The following is a 20,663-nucleotide window of genomic DNA, read 5'->3' on the forward strand; positions in this document are numbered from 1 at the left end:
CTCCCCCAAAAGGGAGATTTCATCTGTCAAGGTTGTCAACAAACCAAATAAAGAAAGAGGCGTTTCTACGCTGTGTACAAGATCTTTTACTAATGGGAGTGATCCATCCGGTTCCGCGGTCGGAACACGGACAGGGGTTTTACTCAAATCTGTTTGTGGTTCCCAAAAAAGAGGGAACCTTCAGGCCAATCATGGATTTAAAGATCCTAAACAAATTCCTAAGAGTTCCATCGTTCAAAATGGAAACTATTCGGACAATCCTACCCATGATCCAAAAGGGTCAGTACACAGTGGATTTAAAGGATGCTTACCTTCACATACCGATTCACAAGGATCATTACCGGTATCTAAGGTTTGCCTTCCTAGACAGGCATTACCAGTTTGTAGCTCTTCCATTCGGATTGGCTACGGCTCCAAGAATCTTCACAAAGGTTCTGGGTGCTCTTCTGGCGGTACTAAGACCGCGAGGAATTTCGGTAGCTCCGTACCTAGACGACATTCTGATACAAGCTTCAAGCTTTCAAACTGCCAAGTCTCATACAGAGTTAGTACTGGCATTTCTAAGGTCGCATGGATGGAAGGTGAACGAAAAGAAGAGTTCTCTTTTTCCACTCACAAGAGTTCCCTTCTTGGGGACTCTTATAGATTCTGTAGAAATGAAGATCTACCTGACAGAAGACAGGTTAACAAAGCTTCAAAATGCATGCCGTGTCCTTCATTCCATTCAACACCATTCAACACCCGTCAGTGGCTCAATGCATGGAGGTGATCGGCTTAATGGTAGCGGCAATGGACATAGTACCCTTTGCACGCCTACATCTCAGACCGCTGCAATTGTGCATGCTAAGTCAGTGGAATGGGGATTACTCAGATTTGTCCCCTACTCTGAATCTGGATAAAGAGACCAGAAATTCTCTTCTATGGTGGCTTTCTCAGCCACATCTGTCCAGGGGGATGCCATTCAGCAGGCCAGATTGGACAATTGTAACAACAGACGCCAGCCTACTAGGTTGGGGCGCTGTCTGGAATTCTCTGAAGGCTCAGGGACCATGGACTCAGGAGGAGAGTCTCCTGCCAATAAACATTCTGGAATTGAGAGCAGTTCTCAATGCCCTTCTGGCTTGGCCCCAGTTAACAACTCGGGGGTTCATCAGGTTTCAGTCGGACAACATCACGACTGTAGCTTACATCAACCATCAAGGAGGGACAAGAAGCTCCCTAGCGATGATGGAAGTATCAAAGATAATTCGCTGGGCAGAGTCTCACTCTTGCCACCTGTCAGCAATCCACATCCCGGGAGTGGAGAACTGGGAGGCGGATTTCCTAAGTCGTCAGACTTTTCATCCGGGGGAGTGGGAACTTCATCCGGAGGTCTTTGCCCAAATACTTCGACGTTGGGGCAAACCAGAGATAGATCTCATGGCGTCTCGACAGAACGCCAAGCTTCCTTGTTACGGGTCCAGATCCAGGGATCCGGGAACGGTTCTGATAGATGCTTTGACAGCACCTTGGACCTTCGGGATGGCTTATGTGTTTCCACCCTTCCCGATGCTCCCTCGATTGATTGCCAGAATCAAACAGGAGAGAGCATCGGTGATTCTAATAGCGCCTGCGTGGCCATGCAGGACTTGGTATGCAGATCTAGTGGACATGTCATCCTGTCCACCTTGGTCTCTGCCTCTGAGACAGGACCTTCTGATCCAGGGTCCCTTCAAACATCAAAATCTAATTTCTCTGAAACTGACTGCTTGGAAATTGAACGCTTCATTTTATCAAAACGTGGTTTTTCTGAGTCGGTAATTGATACCTTAATACAGGCTAGGAAGCCTGTTACCAGAAAGATTTACCATAAAATATGGCGTAAATACTTATATTGGTGCGAATCCAAGAGTTACTCATGGAGTAAGGTTAGGATTCCTAGGATATTGTCTTTTCTACAAGAAGGTTTAGAAAAGGGTTTATCCGCTAGTTCCTTAAAGGGACAGATTTCAGCTCTGTCCATTCTTTTACACAAACGTCTGTCAGAGGTTCCGGACGTTCAAGCTTTTTGTCAGGCTTTGGCTAGGATCAAGCCTGTGTTTAAAACTGTTGCTCCACCATGGAGTTTGAACTTAGTTCTTAATGTTTTACAGGGTGTTCCGTTTGAACCCCTTCATTCCATTGATATCAAGCTGTTATCTTGGAAAGTTCTGTTTTTAATGGCTATTTCCTCGGCTCGAAGAGTCTCTGAGTTATCTGCCTTACATTGTGATTCTCCTTATCTGATTTTTCATTCAGACAAGGTAGTTCTGCGTACTAAACCTGGGTTCTTACCTAAGGTGGTCACTAACAGGAATATCAATCAAGAGATTGTTGTTCCATCTTTGTGTCCTAATCCTTCTTCGAAGAAGGAACGTCTTCTACACAATCTAGATGTAGTCCGTGCCCTGAAATTTTATCTACAGGCAACTAAGGATTTTCGACAAACGTCTTCCCTGTTTGTCGTTTATTCTGGTCAGAGGAGAGGTCAAAAAGCTTCGGCTACCTCTCTCTCTTTTTGGCTTCGTAGCATAATACGTTTAGCTTATGAGACTGCTGGACAGCAGCCTCCTGAAAGAATTACAGCTCATTCTACTAGAGCTGTGGCTTCCACTTGGGCCTTTAAGAATGAGGCTTCTGTTGAACAGATTTGCAAGGCTGCAACTTGGTCTTCTCTTCATACTTTTTCCAAATTTTACAAATTTGACACTTTTGCTTCTTCGGAGGCTGTTTTTGGGAGAAAGGTTCTTCAGGCAGTGGTTCCTTCCGTATAAAGAGCCTGCCTGTCCCTCCCGTCATCCGTGTACTTTAGCTTTGGTATTGGTATCCCAGAAGTAATGATGACCCGTGGACTGACCACACTTAACAGGAGAAAACAAAATTTATGCTTACCTGATAAATTCCTTTCTCCTGTAGTGTGGTCAGTCCACGGCCCGCCCTGTTTTTATGGCAGGTCTAAATTTTTAAATTATACTCCAGTCACCACTGCACCCTTTGGCTTCTCCTTTCTCGTTGGTTCTCGATCGAATGACTGGGTGTGACGTAGAGGGGAGGAGCTATATAGCAGCTCTGCTGGGTGATCCTCTTGCACTTCCTGTTGGGGAGGAGTTAATATCCCAGAAGTAATGATGACCCGTGGACTGACCACACTTCAGGAGAAAGGAATTTATCAGGTAAGCATAAATTTTGTTTTTTCACAAATCTACAATTCTACATTCATATTTGCTTGCACCCTGGTAGTTGCTGTTTTAGTGGGAGTGCGCTCTTTTTTGCATTATATATATATATAAATATTTGTATAACATGTATCTAATTACAGAATGGCCGTACAAATGAGTAAGGATGAAGCAATAAAGGAGCTGGAACTGTGGAATTTATCACAAGACACATATATACGCACTATGAATCAGAGGCTTGAGGAAGGTCTGAGAAAACAATCTTCCTTAACTGAAGAGGTAAGACTGACCCTCCAACAAACTTAAAGGGACAGAATACACCAATTTTCATTTAACTGCATGTAATAGACACTACTATAAAGAATAATCTGCACAATGTTATCAACAAATTGAAACTAGGGGTCACCTACCTATAGCCTATAAACAGATATTGATTACCACTCACGTAATTTGCCCTCATACACAAAGAAGTGGGAAGAGGAGCTGGGACTTTAAATAACAGAAAAAGATTGGCTCACCATTATAAAACACGAGCTCCTCTTCCTCTACCATAAAATTCAAGGAAACAAATATGAAGATTCTTAGCCGATGGTACCTAACACCACATAGATTAGCACAAATGTATCCAAATTCCCAAGCTCAATGCTGGAGGAATTGCAGCCAAATAGGTACACTATTACATGTGTGGTGGCACTGCCTCAATATTCAGGAATTTTGGAAACTGGTGACCTCTGAGATTACTAAAGTAACCCAATATGATCCACTTAACATGTTTATTCCACAAACCAACTAAAATTAGATGTAGACTTAGAGCAACACTATTGAGTATAATGTTAAACTGTGCCAAACAGCTAATTCCACGATGGTGGGAAAGCGCGGTAATCCAATCTAAAGGGGATTGGATAAATCTGATTTCTTTAACCTTATCACTGGAGAAATATCACTATAACCTGATACATAAACTGGAGGATTATTATTCAATTATGTTTATTTGGGAGGAATATTTGAATGCTAGACAAAAGTGAGTTAATACTGCATTTTACTCTTTGGAAATTTACAATGCAAAACTTCTGTATGTAACAATATTATTCTGTTGATAATGCAAAACTCATATAACAAATGCGAACTGAATTGTACTATCAAGCCTGTTAATGTTATGAATTGTTTAAATAAAGAAAATTTTCAAAAAAAATATAAAAAATAATAATCTGCACAGATACTGATCTAAAGATTCAGTATAAAACTGATTAAAAACTTACTTAGAAGATCCCAGTTTATCTCTGTAGAAAAGGTTAGCTGGAACACCCACTGCAAGTGGTTCTATAGCAAAAAAAAGCAGACACCCTCCCCCTTCCTCTGCAAATGAAAAGACAAATGAAAATAAGCAAAACTATAGATTTAAAAAAAAAAAGCTGTATCGGCGATATAAATGGAACATCTACAAAACATTTATGCAAAGAAAAATCTAGTGTATAATGTCCCTTTAAGGGAAATGTAATACATTATTTTTGCTTCTAAAAGAGGATAAGTATTACAACCAGATCGGCTACACACAAGCAATCATTTCCTGTTAGCATCACCAGCAATACAAACAGCTGTAACTTATGTTTCATTTCTGTTCTCTATATAAGAATATGAATGTGTCATACAAATATAATCATATGACTATGTATAAATATATGTATTAAAATGAATTAACTGAGCAGACTAAGTTCTATACTATCTTTAAGGGACACCAAACACAAATTGGAAACTGCAACTTCATATCTGAGATACATTTTCTAATGAATAAAATAGATTTGTAGCTCCCACAACAAAAGGATCTATATCTGGTATGACATTGCATAGTTGTTCACACATGTGCAGTAGAAGAAAGAGTTTTGTGTTGCACTGATTCTGCTCAATTAAAAGGACATAAAGCCCAAATTTTGTCTTTCATGATTTAGAAATCGCATGTAATTTTAAACAACTTTCCAATCCACTTGTATTATCTAATTTGCTTCAACCTCTTGATATCCTTTGTTGAAAAGCATATATAAATAGGCTTAGTAGCTGCTGATTGATGGCTGCACATAGATGCCTCGTGTGATTGGCTCACCCATGTGCATTGCTATTTCTTCAATACAGGATATCTGAAGAACAAAGCAAATTAGAAAATAGAAGTAAATTGAAAAGTTGTTTAAAATTATATTCTCTACCTGAATCATGAAAGAAAAATGTGCGGTTTCATGTCCCTTTAATTTACCTTTATTTACTGTATTTTTTTAAACAATTTATATATACATATTTATATGCTTATTGTTATATGACACATTTATCCATAGGTGCTACTGTAATCTGTTGTGCCGGCGTATAATGCTGATTTCCAGCATATTACACTGTACTATAACATTACAAAGTAATTAAAGACATTTACACAAACCATAAAGGGTAGAGGCCAACATCAAATGATCGTCACGACAGATTCATTTATGAGCATATATTTTAAAGGAAGTACAGGGAATAGTAGAGGTGGAGGGATCATAGAAAAATCTTAAAGGGACATGAAGCTCAAAATCCTTCTTTCATGATTCAGATAGAACATAGAATTTTCCAAATTACTTCTGTTATCAAATTTGCAATGCACTGCTGGGAGCCAATAACAAGAGAGAACTGTGTGTAGCCACCAATCATCCGCCGCATTGCTGCTGAGCATATGTACATATGCCTTTCAACAAAGGACACCAAGAGAGCAAAGCACATTTGATAATACAAGTACAATGGAAAAGTGTTTAAAATTACATGCCCTATCTGAATCATAAAAGTTTAATTTTGACTTTACTGTCCCTTTAATGTAGATTGTATGCATCTCTGAACAGATATGTTTTTAAGGAATGCTTGAAGGCTACAGGCAGGTCTGATTGAGGCAATGACTGACGTTACCGGAGCAGGTCTTGCAGATCTGGCACACGGGAGTGTGAGGAAGAAACAAGACACTTAGGGGCATATGTATCAAGCTCTGAATGGAGCTTGATGCCCCGTGTTTCTGGCGAGCTTGCAGGCTCGCCAGAAACAGCAGTTATGAAGCAGCGGTCACAAAGACCGCTGCTCCATAACCTGTCTGCCTACTCTGAGCAGGCGGACAGACATCGCCGGAAATCAACACGATTGAGTACGATCGGGTTGATTGACACCCCCTGCTGGTTGGCCGCGAGTCTGCAGGGGGCGGCGTTGCACCAGCAACTCTTGTGAGCTGCTGGTGCAATGCTGAATACGGAAAGCGTATTGCTCTCTGCATTCAGCGAGGTCTTGCGGACCTGATCCACACTGTCGGATCAGGTCTGACAGACCTTGATAACTTGGGGCCTTAGGTTGTGAGCAGGACTGAGGCAGCAGGTAGGAGAGTATGTGCAGTCAACAGCAGAGATATAGGAGGGTGCAATGTTAGCGAGGAATTGTATTCAGACAATGGAAGTACTGCCCGAGAGGTGGATCAGATGGAGCAACATGTAAGGGAAATACGTCTATACAATAGTACAATAATATCCACCTCACTGCTATTGCACCATGTGTTACTTGTCATGAGCAGACTGTGAGGGGTTAAACGGATGTTAAACTGTAAATATTTGGTAGACAGAGAATATGTGCATGTGTTTTTTGTTTAATAATGTTATTAGTTTAAAAATAAAATATATAAATGTAAAGGTGTAGTTTCTATAAAGCACTGTGAGCCATAATTTTTCAACCTTGGTTTCCCCCTTATCTTTCTCTTCTACTGAGGACAATTAGAGACAGATATAAAACAGGCAATAAAAAAAGAGAGTGCAAACAAGGGTGTGGAATAAAGACTTGTTAAAGTAACTATCTTCCACACAGCCTTGTTTGCACACTCTCTTTTATTGCCTGTTTATAAAACATTCAAGGTTCAAACATGTCAGTGCCCTTTACTTAAACGAAACCAACGATTTTCTGGGTGACATTACTGGAAAAGGGGATACAATAAACAATCAAAGTATATTGCAAAGTTAGTTTACTACACATAATTTAAACATGCGCTAAATAATAACGCGCCCGCATATGGGCAAATTTGTCCATTTGTGGGCGTGCGATAATTAACTAGTGGCTGGTTATTGCTACCGCAAGCTCGCAGTAGCAATTAGCGCTCATAAAATTAACCAGACACTTGTAATGGCTAGTTAATTATCGTAATGGCTAGTTAATTATCGCATACATAGGAACAATGATGTGATTGGCTAGCAAGAGTCCCTTTATTTTATGGGATAGGGAAATCAGTATTATTATCATTTGACAAAACAAAGCTACATGATTAATTACGTAAGGTGTCTCCAGTATGAAGCTGTAGTTGCATACAGCTAACAGTTTGTATTTATGTACTGGTAAAGATACTAAGTGTATACACCTGAAATTATGTTGCAAAACAAGAGTGAATACATCCAAAAAAAATGTATAGTAGTACCAGAAATGCGGAACACCCTCACAGAAATGCAAAGAAACCCGTTAGCATATGTATGTCTGTTTGTAACTAGGCTAAAATGCTCCAGAGAGAGATCGAATCGTTTGTTGAGCAGATTGAATCCCTAAATCACAGGGAACACCGGGCTAAGAAGGAGTTTTCAAATCTGGAACAAAGACTCACTAGAGAAATACAGTTAATTGAGGTAAGGTACAGGCATAAATCAGTTTGATTGTAATTTCTGTCCAGTCATCAGACAAAATGATGCTTGGCGCTTAGATTTGAATTTTTAGAGAAACGTGCTTATATATATATAATTATTTGTGTGTTAGTAGGCTGCAGATTTCTAATATATTAATAACTAATAATCTGTCATATTTAAAGGGACATTCAATGGAGCAATACAATGTTCTGTTTCATGAGAGTATTTTATGTTTAAAGAAACATTTCTTCCTTTTGAGGTTTAATACAAACTCCTTGTGTATCACTTCAGATAAGTACACAGTTAGTGTGTAAATGAGAAGCTTCTAATGGTTGTCTGTCCAATCACAAGCATGAAGCTTGCAAGCATAAAGTGTTCTTACTCAATATTCAGTCATTAGCCACAAAGGAATGGAGGGGGAACTGTGGCGGTTTCAGGGCCATTATGTGGGGAAAAATAACCAGATTTCATTGGGCACATACTGCACAATAAAAATATTATTGATGTTTACGGTTCCTTTAACCTTATAATATACAGGTAGCCCTCAGTTTACGCCGGGTTTAGGTTCCAGAAGGAATGGTTGTAAATCGAAACCATTGTAAATTGAAACCCAGTTTATAATGTAAGTCAATGGGAAGTGAGGGAGTTAGGTTCCAGGCCCCTCTCAAAATTGTCATAAGTAACACCTAATACATTATTTTTAAAGCTTTAAAATGAAGACTTTAAATGCTAAACAGCATTATAAACCTAATAAAATAATCACATAACACAGAATATATAATTAAACTAATTTAAATGAACAAAAACATTTGCTAAACAGCATTATAAACCTAATAAAATAATCACGCAACACAGACTTCACTTGCATTTTTCTGTAAACAGTTCTCTCTATGCATTCCAATCTGGACTGATTTATAGACAGGAAGATCTTGTTCCTTTGAAATCTGCTCAATAGCTCAGGTCTGGTAAAAACTGATTAATTTCAGCTTGCTTGACTTTGCTGCAACACAAGCGGACAGCTCCACCTACTGGCTATTTTAATAAATGCACTGCTTCTCAATGCTTTTCAATAGCAGTCACATGACTGGAAAAAAAAGGTTGTTATTCTGAAACGGTGTAAATTGAACCATTGTAAACCGAGGGCCACCTGTACAATATATTCAAACAGTAACTTCTGGTCTTAATGAAAAATCTTAACCAATATTTGTTCCATCAACTTTTAAAAATCATTGCTCAGAATATGATGTTTCAAAATACATCTCTGAAATATAGTTTGTGAGTTTGTGCGCATTTTTATATAGGAAGAACTTCATATTTTAAATGGAAATCTTCAAGCAGAGCAGGAAAAACTCGCAGCCAGTATTCCTGTACTAAATGAGACCGAAGGTGTATGTAAAAAGGAGCAAGACCAATATGAAGACCTGAAAAGGCAAGCGGGAGGTGAGACGTGATCCCTGTGCCAATGTGAGGTTTACACAGATTGTTTATAAAAGTGCTGGATGCTGCCTTATCCCTTAGCATACCTCATACTGCCATGCACTGCACCCCAACCTCTAGCTGCCAAAGGGTTAATCACTCAAGGACAAAAGGGATTGGTATTAGAAGGGCTTTCTCCGAAACTCTTATATAATAGAATGTCTGTATATAAAATGTGTTTTTTACATTACAGGGCAGAAAAGCAAACAGAAATCCATGGAAGCTTCTATCAAAATGATCAGAGATGAGATAGATGCCAAGTCAAGGATAAAGGTGATGTTCGAATGGTTTCGGCCAGTAGGAAACAGATTCTAGATAAAGGCAGCAGCTAGCTGTGCTGTCAGACATTGCTGGATGCATCTTGCCAGGAGTAAGGGCGGGTGGTTTTTTTCAGTTGGTAAATATAACACATTGTGTGACAGAGGCTCACAGTGATACAGTGCAGAGCGCTCAGTGAGACCAATCCTTATGTTTACAAAAGACCATCAGTTCAGCGACTTGTACCATAGGGAAGATACAACCTTCCCTGGAAAGCACGGTGAGTGTGTGAGTGTGTGCGCTCCTGTATTTATGTGCATGTGTGTGTCTGTGAGTGTGTGCGCTCCTGTATTTATGTGCATGTGTGTGTCTGTGAGTGTGTGCGCTCCTGTATTTATGTGCATGTGTGTGTCTGTGAGTGTGTGCGCTCCTGTATTTATGTGTATGTGTGTGTCTGTGAGTTTGTGCGCAAGTTGTACATACTCCTGTGTATATGTGTGTTTATGTGTGCGCACTCCTGTGTTTGTGTGTGTGCGCTCCTGTATTTATGTTCATGTGTGTGTCTGTGAGTTTGTGCGCAAGTTGTACATACTCCTGTGTATATGTGTGTTTATGTGTGCGCACTCCTGTGTTTGTGTGTAGTCGTGTGTGTTCCTGTGTTTATGTGTGTGTGTGCTCCTGTGTTTGTGTGTGTGCATTTGTGTTTGCGCTCCTGTGTTTATGTGTGCGCACTCCTGTGTTTGTGTGTATTTGTGTGTGTGCGCTCCTGTATTTATGTGCATGTGTGTGTCTGTGAGTTTGTGCGCAAGTTGTACATACTCCTGTGTATACGTGTGTTTATGTGTGCGCACTCCTGTGTTTGTGTGTATTTGTGTGTGTGCGCTCCTGTATTTATGTTCATGTGTGTGTCTGTGAGTTTGTGCGCAAGTTGTACATACTCCTGTGTATATGTGTGTTTATGTGTGCGCACTCCTGTGTTTGTGTGTATTTGTGTGTGTGCGCTCCTGTATTTATGTGCATGTGTGTGTCTGTGAGTTTGTGTGCAAGTTGTACATACTCCTGTGTATATGTGTGTTTATGTGTGCGCACTCCTGTGTTTGTGTGTGTGTGCGCTCCTGTATTTATGTGCATGTGTGTGTCTGTGAGTTTGTGAGCAAGTTGTACATACTCCTGTGTATATGTGTGTTTATGTGTGCGCACTCCTGTGTTTGTGTGTATTTCTCTTGTTAAGTGTATCCAGTCCACGGATCATCCATTACTTATGGGATACTAACTCCTCCCCAACAGGAAGTGCAAGAGGATTCACCCAGCAGAGCTGCTATATAGCTCCTCCCCTAACTGCCATTACCAGTCATTCTCTTGCACCCAACGAATAGATAGGATGTGTGAGAGGACTGTGGTGATTATACTTAGTTTCATACCTTCAATCAAAAGTTTGTTATTTTATAATAGCACCGGAGTGTGTTATTCCTTCTCTGGTAGAATTTGAAGAAGAATCTACCTGAGTTTTTCTATGATTTTAGCCGGAGTAGTTAAGATCATATTGCTGTTTCTCGGCCATCTGAGGAGAGGTAAACTTCAGATCAGGGGACAGCGGGCAGATTAATCTGCAAAGAGGTATGTAGCAGCTTATTATTTTCTGACAATGGAATTGATGAGAAAATTCTGCCATACCGATATAATGTAAACTCAGCCTTAAATGCAGTAGCAGCAACTGGTATCAGGCTGTCATGTATGTATATTTTACACTTCAGTATTCTGGGGAATGGCACTTCACTGGAATTATACTGTATGCATAAAACTTTAGCCTAATTTGCAGGGACTAGCAACAGGCTTTTTAATAACACTCAATTTATTAATGTTAAACGTTTTTTGCTGGCATGTAAAATCGTTTAATTTTCTGAGGTACTGGGTGAAAAAATGTTTTGGGCACTATTTTTTTCCACTTGGCAGTCGTTTTATTTAATTTATGACAGTTTACTGATCTCTCTCACTGTTATTCACTCACAGCAGAGCTGTGAGATTGTAGTTGACTGTGATAAAAAAACGTTTATTTCTGTATTTTTTTTTTTCTGCTATCAGGGTTAGTTATCCTTTGCTAATGGGAGCAATCCTTTGCTAAAATTGTGTTTTTTTTACAAAGATTTGATGCTATAACTTTTCAGTTTATTAATTTTCAACTGTCATAACTTTTTCTGTGCTTCTTATAGGCACAGTACGTTTTCATATTATAGTAAATTACTTGAAAAGTATTTCCAAGTTGCTAGTTTATTTGCTAGTGTGTTAAACATGTCTGATTCAGAGGAAGATATCTGTGCTATATGTGCTAAAGCCAAAGTGGAGCCCAATAGAAATTTATGTACTAACTGTATTGATGCTACTTTAAATAAAAGTCAATCTGTACAAATTGAACATATTTCACCAAACAACGAGGGGAGAGTTATGCCGACTAACTCGCCTCACGTGTCAGTACCTGCATGTCCCGCTCGGGAGGTGCGTGATATTGTAGCGCCGAGTACATCTGGGCGGCCATTACAAATCACATTACAGGATATGGCTACTGTTATGACTGAAGTTTTGGCTAAATTACCAGAACTAAGAGGTAAGCGTGATCACTCTGGGGTGAGAACAGAGTGCGCTGATAATATTAGGGCCATGTCAGACACTGCGTCACAATTTGCAGAACATGAGGACGGAGAGCTTCATTCTGCGGGTGACGGTTCTGATCCAAACAAACTGGATTCAGATATTTCAAATTTTAAATTTAAGCTGGAAAACCTCCGTGTATTACTAGGGGAGGTGTTAGCGGCTCTGAATGATTGTAACACAGTTGCAATGCCAGAGAAAATGTGTAGGTTGGATAAATATTTTGCGGTACCGGCGAGTACTGACGTTTTTCCTATACCTAAGAGACTTACTGAAATTGTTATTTAGGAGTGGGATAGACCCGGTGTGCCGTTCTCACCCCCTCCGATATTTAGAAAGATGTTTCCAATAGACGCCACCACACGGGACTTATGGCAAACGGTCCCTAAGGTGGAGGGAGCAGTTTCTACTTTAGCTAAGCGTACCACTATCCCGGTGGAGGATAGCTGTGCCTTTTCAGATCCAATGGATAAAAAGTTAGAGGGTTACCTTAAGAAAATGTTTGTTCAACAAGGTTTTATATTGCAACCTCTTGCATGCATTGCGCCTGTCACGGCTGCAGCAGCATTTTGGTTTGAGTCTCTGGAAGAGACACTTGAATCAGCTCCATTAGATGAGATTACACACAAGCTTAAAGCCCTTAAGTTAGCTAACTCATTTATTTCAGATGCCGTAGTACATTTAACTAAACTTACGGCTAAGAATTCCGGATTCGCCATTCAGGCACGCAGAGCACTGTGGCTAAAATCCTGGTCAGCTGACGTTACTTCTAAATCTAAATTGCTTAATATACCTTTCAAAGGGCAGACCTTATTCGGGCCCGGGTTGAAAGAAATTATCGCTGACATTACAGGAGGTAAAGGCCATGCCCTGCCTCAAGACAGAGCCAAACCTAAGGCTAGACAGTCTAATTTTCGTTCCTTTCGTAATTTCAAAGCAGGAGCAGCATCAACTTCCTCTGCACCAAAACAGGAAGGAGCTGTTGCTCGCTACAGACAAGGCTGGAGACCTAACCAGTCCTGGAACAAGGGCAAGCAGGCCAGGAAACCTGCTGCTGCCCCTAAGACAGCATGAATCGAGGGCCCCCGATCCGGGAACGGATCTAGTGGGGGGCAGACTTTCTCTCTTCGCCCAGGCTTGGGCAAGAGATGTCCAGGATCCCTGGGCGTTAGAGATCATATCTCAGGGATACCTTCTAGACTTCAAATTCTCTCCCCCAAGAGGGAGATTTCATCTGTCAAGGTTGTCAACAAACCAAATAAAGAAAGAGGCGTTTCTACGCTGCGTACAAGATCTTTTATTAATGGGAGTGATCCATCCGGTTCCGCGGTCGGAACAAGGACAAGGGTTTTACTCAAATCTGTTTGTGGTTCCCAAAAAAGAGGGAACTTTCAGGCCAATCTTGGATTTAAAGATCCTAAACAAATTCCTAAGAGTTCCATCGTTCAAAATGGAAACTATTCGGACAATTTTACCCATGATCCAAAAGGGTCAGTACATGACCACAGTGGATTTAAAGGATGCTTATCTTCACATACCGATTCTCAAAGATCATTACCGGTATCTAAGGTTTGCCTTTCTAGACAGGCATTACCAGTTTGTAGCTCTTCCATTCGGATTGGCTACGGCTCCGAGAATCTTCACAAAGGTTCTGGGTGCTCTTCTGGCGGTACTAAGACCGCAAGGAATTGCGGTAGCTCCGTACCTAGACGACATTCTGATACAAGCTTCAAGCTTTCAAACTGCCAAGTCTCATACAGAGTTAGTACTGGCATTTCTAAGGTCGCATGGATGGAAGGTGAACGAAAAGAAGAGTTCTCTCTTTCCACTCACAAGAGTTCCCTTCTTGGGGACTCTTATAGATTCTGTAGAAATGAAGATTTACCTGACAGAAGACAGGTTAACAAAGCTTCAAAATGCATGCCGTGTCCTTCATTCCATTCAACACCCGTCAGTAGCTCAATGCATGGAGGTGATCGGCTTAATGGTAGCAGCAATGGACATAGTACCCTTTGCACGCCTACATCTCAGACCGCTGCAATTGTGCATGCTAAGTCAGTGGAATGGGGATTACTCAGACTTGTCCCCTACTCTGAATCTGGATCAAGAGACCAGAAATTCTCTTCTATGGTGGCTTTCTCGGCCACATCTGTCCAGGGGGATGCCATTCAGCAGGCCGGACTGGACAATTGTAACAACAGACGCCAGCCTACTAGGTTGGGGCGCTGTCTGGAATTCTCTGAAGGCTCAGGGACAATGGAATCAGGAGGAGAGTCTCCTACCAATAAACATTCTGGAATTGAGAGCAGTTCTCAATGCCCTTCTGGCTTGGCCCCAGTTAACAACTCGGGGGTTCATCAGGTTTCAGTCGGACAACATCACGACTGTAGCTTACATCAACCATCAGGGAGGGACAAGAAGCTCCCTAGCAATGATGGAAGTATCAAAGATAATTCGCTGGGCAGAGTCTCACTCTTGCCACCTGTCAGCAATCCACATCCCGGGAGTGGAGAACTGGGAGGCGGATTTCTTAAGTCGTCAGACTTTTCATCCGGGGGAGTGGGAACTTCATTCGGAGGTCTTTGCCCAAATACTTCGACGTTGGGGCAAACCAGAGATAGATCTCATGGCGTCTCGACAGAACGCCAAGCTTCCTCGTTACGGGTCCAGATCCAGGGATCCGGGAGCGGTTCTGATAGATGCTTTGACAGCACCTTGGACCTTCGGGATGGCTTATGTGTTTCCACCCTTCCCGATGCTTCCTCGATTGATTGCCAGAATCAAACAGGAGAGAGCATCAGTGATTCTAATAGCGCCTGCATGGCCACGCAGGACTTGGTATGCAGATCTAGTGGACATGTCATCCTGTCCACCTTGGTCGCTACCTCTGAAACAGGACCTTCTGATCCAGGGTCCCTTCAAACATCAAAATCTAATTTCTCTGAAGCTGACTGCTTGGAAATTGAACGCTTGATTTTATCAAAACGTGGTTTTTCTGAGTCAGTTATTGATACCTTAATACAGGCTAGGAAGCCTGTTACCAGAAAGATTTACCATAAGATATGGCGCAAATACTTATATTGGTGCGAATCCAAGAGTTACTCATGGAGTAAGGTTAGGATTCCGAGGATATTGTCTTTTCTACAAGAAGGTTTAGAAAAGGGTTTATCCGCTAGTTCCTTAAAGGGACAGATTTCAGCTCTGTCCATTCTGTTACACAAACGTCTGTCAGAAGTTCCGGACGTTCAAGCTTTTTGTCAGGCTTTAGCTAGGATCAAGCCTGTGTTTAAAACTGTTGCTCCACCATGGAGTTTGAACTTAGTTCTTAATGTTTTACAGGTTGTTCCATTTGTACCCCTTCATTCCATTGATATCAAGTTGTTATCTTGGAAAGTTCTGTTTTTAATGGCGATTTCCTCGGCTCGAAGAGTCTCTGAGTTATCTGCCTTACATTGTGATTCTCCTTATCTGATTTTTCATTCAGACAAGGTAGTTCTGCGTACTAAACCTGGGTTCCTACCTAAGGTGGTCACTAACAGGAATATCAATCAAGAGATTGTGGTTCCATCTTTGTGTCCTAATCCTTCTTCGAAAAAGGAACGTCTGCTACACAATCTAGATGTAGTCCGTGCCCTGAAATTTTATCTACAGGCAACTAAGGATTTTCGACAAACGTCTTCCCTGTTTGTCGTTTATTCTGGTCAGAGGAGAGGTCAAAAGGCTTCGGCTATCTCTCTCTCCTTTTGGCTTCGTAGCATAATACGGTTAGCCTATGAGACTGCTGGACAGCAGCCTCCTGAAAGAATTACAGCACATTCTACTAGAGCTGTGGCTTCCACTTGGGCCTTTAAGAATGAGGCTTCTGTTGAACAGATTTGCAAGGCTGCAACTTGGTCTTCTCTTCATACTTTTTCCAAATTTTACAAATTTGACACTTTTGCTTCTTCGGAGGCTGTTTTTGGGAGAAAGGTTCTTCAGGCAGTGGTTCCTTCCGTATAAAGAGCCTGCCTGTCCCTCCCGTCATCCGTGTACTTTAGCTTTGGTATTGGTATCCCATAAGTAATGGATGATCCGTGGACTGGATACACTTAACAAGAGAAAACATAATTTATGCTTACCTGATAAATTTATTTCTCTTGTAGTGTATCCAGTCCGCGGCCCGCCCTGTCACTTTAAGGCAGGTAATTTTTCCATTAAACTACAGTCACCACTGCACCCTATGGTTTTCCTTTCTCTGCATGTTTTCGGTCGAATGACTGGTAATGGCAGTTAGGGGAGGAGCTATATAGCAGCTCTGCTGGGTGAATCCTCTTGCACTTCCTGTTGGGGAGGAGTTAGTACCCCATAAGTAATGGATGATCCGCGGACTGGATACACTACAAGAGAAATAAATTTATCAGGTAAGCATAAATTGTGTTTTGTGTGTGTGCGCTCCTGTATTTATGTTCATGTGTGTGTCTGTGAGTTTGTGCGCAAGTTGTACATACTCCTGTGTATATGTGTGTTTATGTGTGCGCACTCCTGTGTTTGTGTGTGTGTGCGCTCCTGTATTTATGTGCATGTGTGTGTCTGTGAGTTTGTGAGCAAGTTGTACATACTCCTGTGTATATGTCTGTTTATGTGTGCGCACTCCTGTGTTTGTGTGTATTTGTGTGTGTGCGCACTCCTGTATTTATGTGCATGTGTGTGTCTGTGAGTTTGTGTGCAAGTTGTACATACTCCTGTGTATATGTCTGTTTATGTGTGCGCACTCCTGTGTTTGTGTGTGTGTGTGTGTGTGTGCGCTCTCTCCTGTATTTATGTGCATGTGTGTGTCTGTGAGTTTGTGCGCAAGTTGTACATATTCCTGTGTATATGTCTGTTTATGTGTGCGCACTCCTGTGTTTGTGTGTATTTGTGTGTGTGCGCGAGCAGCATCAACTTCCTCTGCACCAAAACAGGAAGGAGCTGTTGCTCGCTACAGACAAGGCTGGAGACCTAACCAGTCCTGGAACAAGGGCAAGCAGGCCAGGAAACCTGCTGCTGCCCCTAAGACAGCATGAATCGAGGGCCCCCGATCCGGGAACGGATCTAGTGGGGGGCAGACTTTCTCTCTTCGCCCAGGCTTGGGCAAGAGATGTCCAGGATCCCTGGGCGTTAGAGATCATATCTCAGGGATACCTTCTAGACTTCAAATTCTCTCCCCCAAGAGGGAGATTTCATCTGTCAAGGTTGTCAACAAACCAAATAAAGAAAGAGGCGTTTCTACGCTGCGTACAAGATCTTTTATTAATGGGAGTGATCCATCCGGTTCCGCGGTCGGAACAAGGACAAGGGTTTTACTCAAATCTGTTTGTGGTTCCCAAAAAAGAGGGAACTTTCAGGCCAATCTTGGATTTAAAGATCCTAAACAAATTCCTAAGAGTTCCATCGTTCAAAATGGAAACTATTCGGACAATTTTACCCATGATCCAAAAGGGTCAGTACATGACCACAGTGGATTTAAAGGATGCTTATCTTCACATACCGATTCTCAAAGATCATTACCGGTATCTAAGGTTTGCCTTTCTAGACAGGCATTACCAGTTTGTAGCTCTTCCATTCGGATTGGCTACGGCTCCGAGAATCTTCACAAAGGTTCTGGGTGCTCTTCTGGCGGTACTAAGACCGCAAGGAATTGCGGTAGCTCCGTACCTAGACGACATTCTGATACAAGCTTCAAGCTTTCAAACTGCCAAGTCTCATACAGAGTTAGTACTGGCATTTCTAAGGTCGCATGGATGGAAGGTGAACGAAAAGAAGAGTTCTCTCTTTCCACTCACAAGAGTTCCCTTCTTGGGGACTCTTATAGATTCTGTAGAAATGAAGATTTACCTGACAGAAGACAGGTTAACAAAGCTTCAAAATGCATGCCGTGTCCTTCATTCCATTCAACACCCGTCAGTAGCTCAATGCATGGAGGTGATCGGCTTAATGGTAGCAGCAATGGACATAGTACCCTTTGCACGCCTACATCTCAGACCGCTGCAATTGTGCATGCTAAGTCAGTGGAATGGGGATTACTCAGACTTGTCCCCTACTCTGAATCTGGATCAAGAGACCAGAAATTCTCTTCTATGGTGGCTTTCTCGGCCACATCTGTCCAGGGGGATGCCATTCAGCAGGCCGGACTGGACAATTGTAACAACAGACGCCAGCCTACTAGGTTGGGGCGCTGTCTGGAATTCTCTGAAGGCTCAGGGACAATGGAATCAGGAGGAGAGTCTCCTACCAATAAACATTCTGGAATTGAGAGCAGTTCTCAATGCCCTTCTGGCTTGGCCCCAGTTAACAACTCGGGGGTTCATCAGGTTTCAGTCGGACAACATCACGACTGTAGCTTACATCAACCATCAGGGAGGGACAAGAAGCTCCCTAGCAATGATGGAAGTATCAAAGATAATTCGCTGGGCAGAGTCTCACTCTTGCCACCTGTCAGCAATCCACATCCCGGGAGTGGAGAACTGGGAGGCGGATTTCTTAAGTCGTCAGACTTTTCATCCGGGGGAGTGGGAACTTCATTCGGAGGTCTTTGCCCAAATACTTCGACGTTGGGGCAAACCAGAGATAGATCTCATGGCGTCTCGACAGAACGCCAAGCTTCCTCGTTACGGGTCCAGATCCAGGGATCCGGGAGCGGTTCTGATAGATGCTTTGACAGCACCTTGGACCTTCGGGATGGCTTATGTGTTTCCACCCTTCCCGATGCTTCCTCGATTGATTGCCAGAATCAAACAGGAGAGAGCATCAGTGATTCTAATAGCGCCTGCATGGCCACGCAGGACTTGGTATGCAGATCTAGTGGACATGTCATCCTGTCCACCTTGGTCGCTACCTCTGAAACAGGACCTTCTGATCCAGGGTCCCTTCAAACATCAAAATCTAATTTCTCTGAAGCTGACTGCTTGGAAATTGAACGCTTGATTTTATAAAAACGTGGTTTTTCTGAGTCAGTTATTGATACCTTAATACAGGCTAGGAAGCCTGTTACCAGAAAGATTTACCATAAGATATGGCGCAAATACTTATATTGGTGCGAATCCAAGAGTTACTCATGGAGTAAGGTTAGGATTCCGAGGATATTGTCTTTTCTACAAGAAGGTTTAGAAAAGGGTTTATCCGCTAGTTCCTTAAAGGGACAGATTTCAGCTCTGTCCATTCTTTTACACAAACGTCTGTCAGAAGTTCCGGACGTTCAAGCTTTTTGTCAGGCTTTAGCTAGGATCAAGCCTGTGTTTAAAACTGTTGCTCCACCATGGAGTTTGAACTTAGTTCTTAATGTTTTACAGGTTGTTCCATTTGTACCCCTTCATTCCATTGATATCAAGTTGTTATCTTGGAAAGTTCTGTTTTTAATGGCGATTTCCTCGGCTCGAAGAGTCTCTGAGTTATCTGCCTTACATTGTGATTCTCCTTATCTGATTTTTCATTCAGACAAGGTAGTTCTGCGTACTAAACCTGGGTTCCTACCTAAGGTGGTCACTAACAGGAATATCAATCAAGAGATTGTGGTTCCATCTTTGTGTCCTAATCCTTCTTCGAAAAAGGAACGTCTGCTACACAATCTAGATGTAGTCCGTGCCCTGAAATTTTATCTACAGGCAACTAAGGATTTTCGACAAACGTCTTCCCTGTTTGTCGTTTATTCTGGTCAGAGGAGAGGTCAAAAGGCTTCGGCTATCTCTCTCTCCTTTTGGCTTCGTAGCATAATACGGTTAGCCTATGAGACTGCTGGACAGCAGCCTCCTGAAAGAATTACAGCACATTCTACTAGAGCTGTGGCTTCCACTTGGGCCTTTAAGAATGAGGCTTCTGTTGAACAGATTTGCAAGGCTGCAACTTGGTCTTCTCTTCATACTTTTTCCAAATTTTACAAATTTGACACTTTTGCTTCTTCGGAGGCTGTTTTTGGGAGAAAGGTTCTTCAGGCAGTGGTTCCTTCCGTATAAAGAGCCTGCCTGTCCCTCCCGTCATCCGTGTACTTTAGCTTTGGTATTGGTATCCCATAAGTAATGGATGATCCGTGGACTGGATACACTTAACAAGAGAAAACATAATTTATGCTTACCTGATAAATTTATTTCTCTTGTAGTGTATCCAGTCCGCGGCCCGCCCTGTCACTTTAAGGCAGGTAATTTTTCCATTAAACTACAGTCACCACTGCACCCTATGGTTTTCCTTTCTCTGCATGTTTTCGGTCGAATGACTGGTAATGGCAGTTAGGGGAGGAGCTATATAGCAGCTCTGCTGGGTGAATCCTCTTGCACTTCCTGTTGGGGAGGAGTTAGTACCCCATAAGTAATGGATGATCCGCGGACTGGATACACTACAAGAGAAATAAATTTATCAGGTAAGCATAAATTGTGTTTTGTGTGTGTGCGCTCCTGTATTTATGTTCATGTGTGTGTCTGTGAGT

The 20,663-nt window shown here is 42.0% G+C and overlaps 1 protein-coding gene across 1 annotated transcript in view; it reads left to right on the forward strand.

Annotated features, from left to right (window-relative positions):
• Positions 1-20,663, forward strand: part of LOC128652321 (repetitive organellar protein-like) — a 294,662-nt gene that overhangs the window by 161,377 nt on the left and 112,622 nt on the right. Inside the window, exons 12-15 of the mRNA XM_053705258.1 lie at positions 3,338-3,473; positions 7,721-7,852; positions 9,151-9,289; positions 9,519-9,598. Of these exons, the coding sequence (XP_053561233.1) occupies positions 3,338-3,473; positions 7,721-7,852; positions 9,151-9,289; positions 9,519-9,598 (487 nt within the window). The remainder of the gene's footprint in view (positions 1-3,337; positions 3,474-7,720; positions 7,853-9,150; positions 9,290-9,518; positions 9,599-20,663) is intronic.

The sequence above is a fragment of the Bombina bombina genome, chromosome 1, assembly GCF_027579735.1.
Source record: "Bombina bombina isolate aBomBom1 chromosome 1, aBomBom1.pri, whole genome shotgun sequence".
In the NCBI taxonomy this organism is placed as follows: Eukaryota; Metazoa; Chordata; class Amphibia; order Anura; family Bombinatoridae; genus Bombina; species Bombina bombina.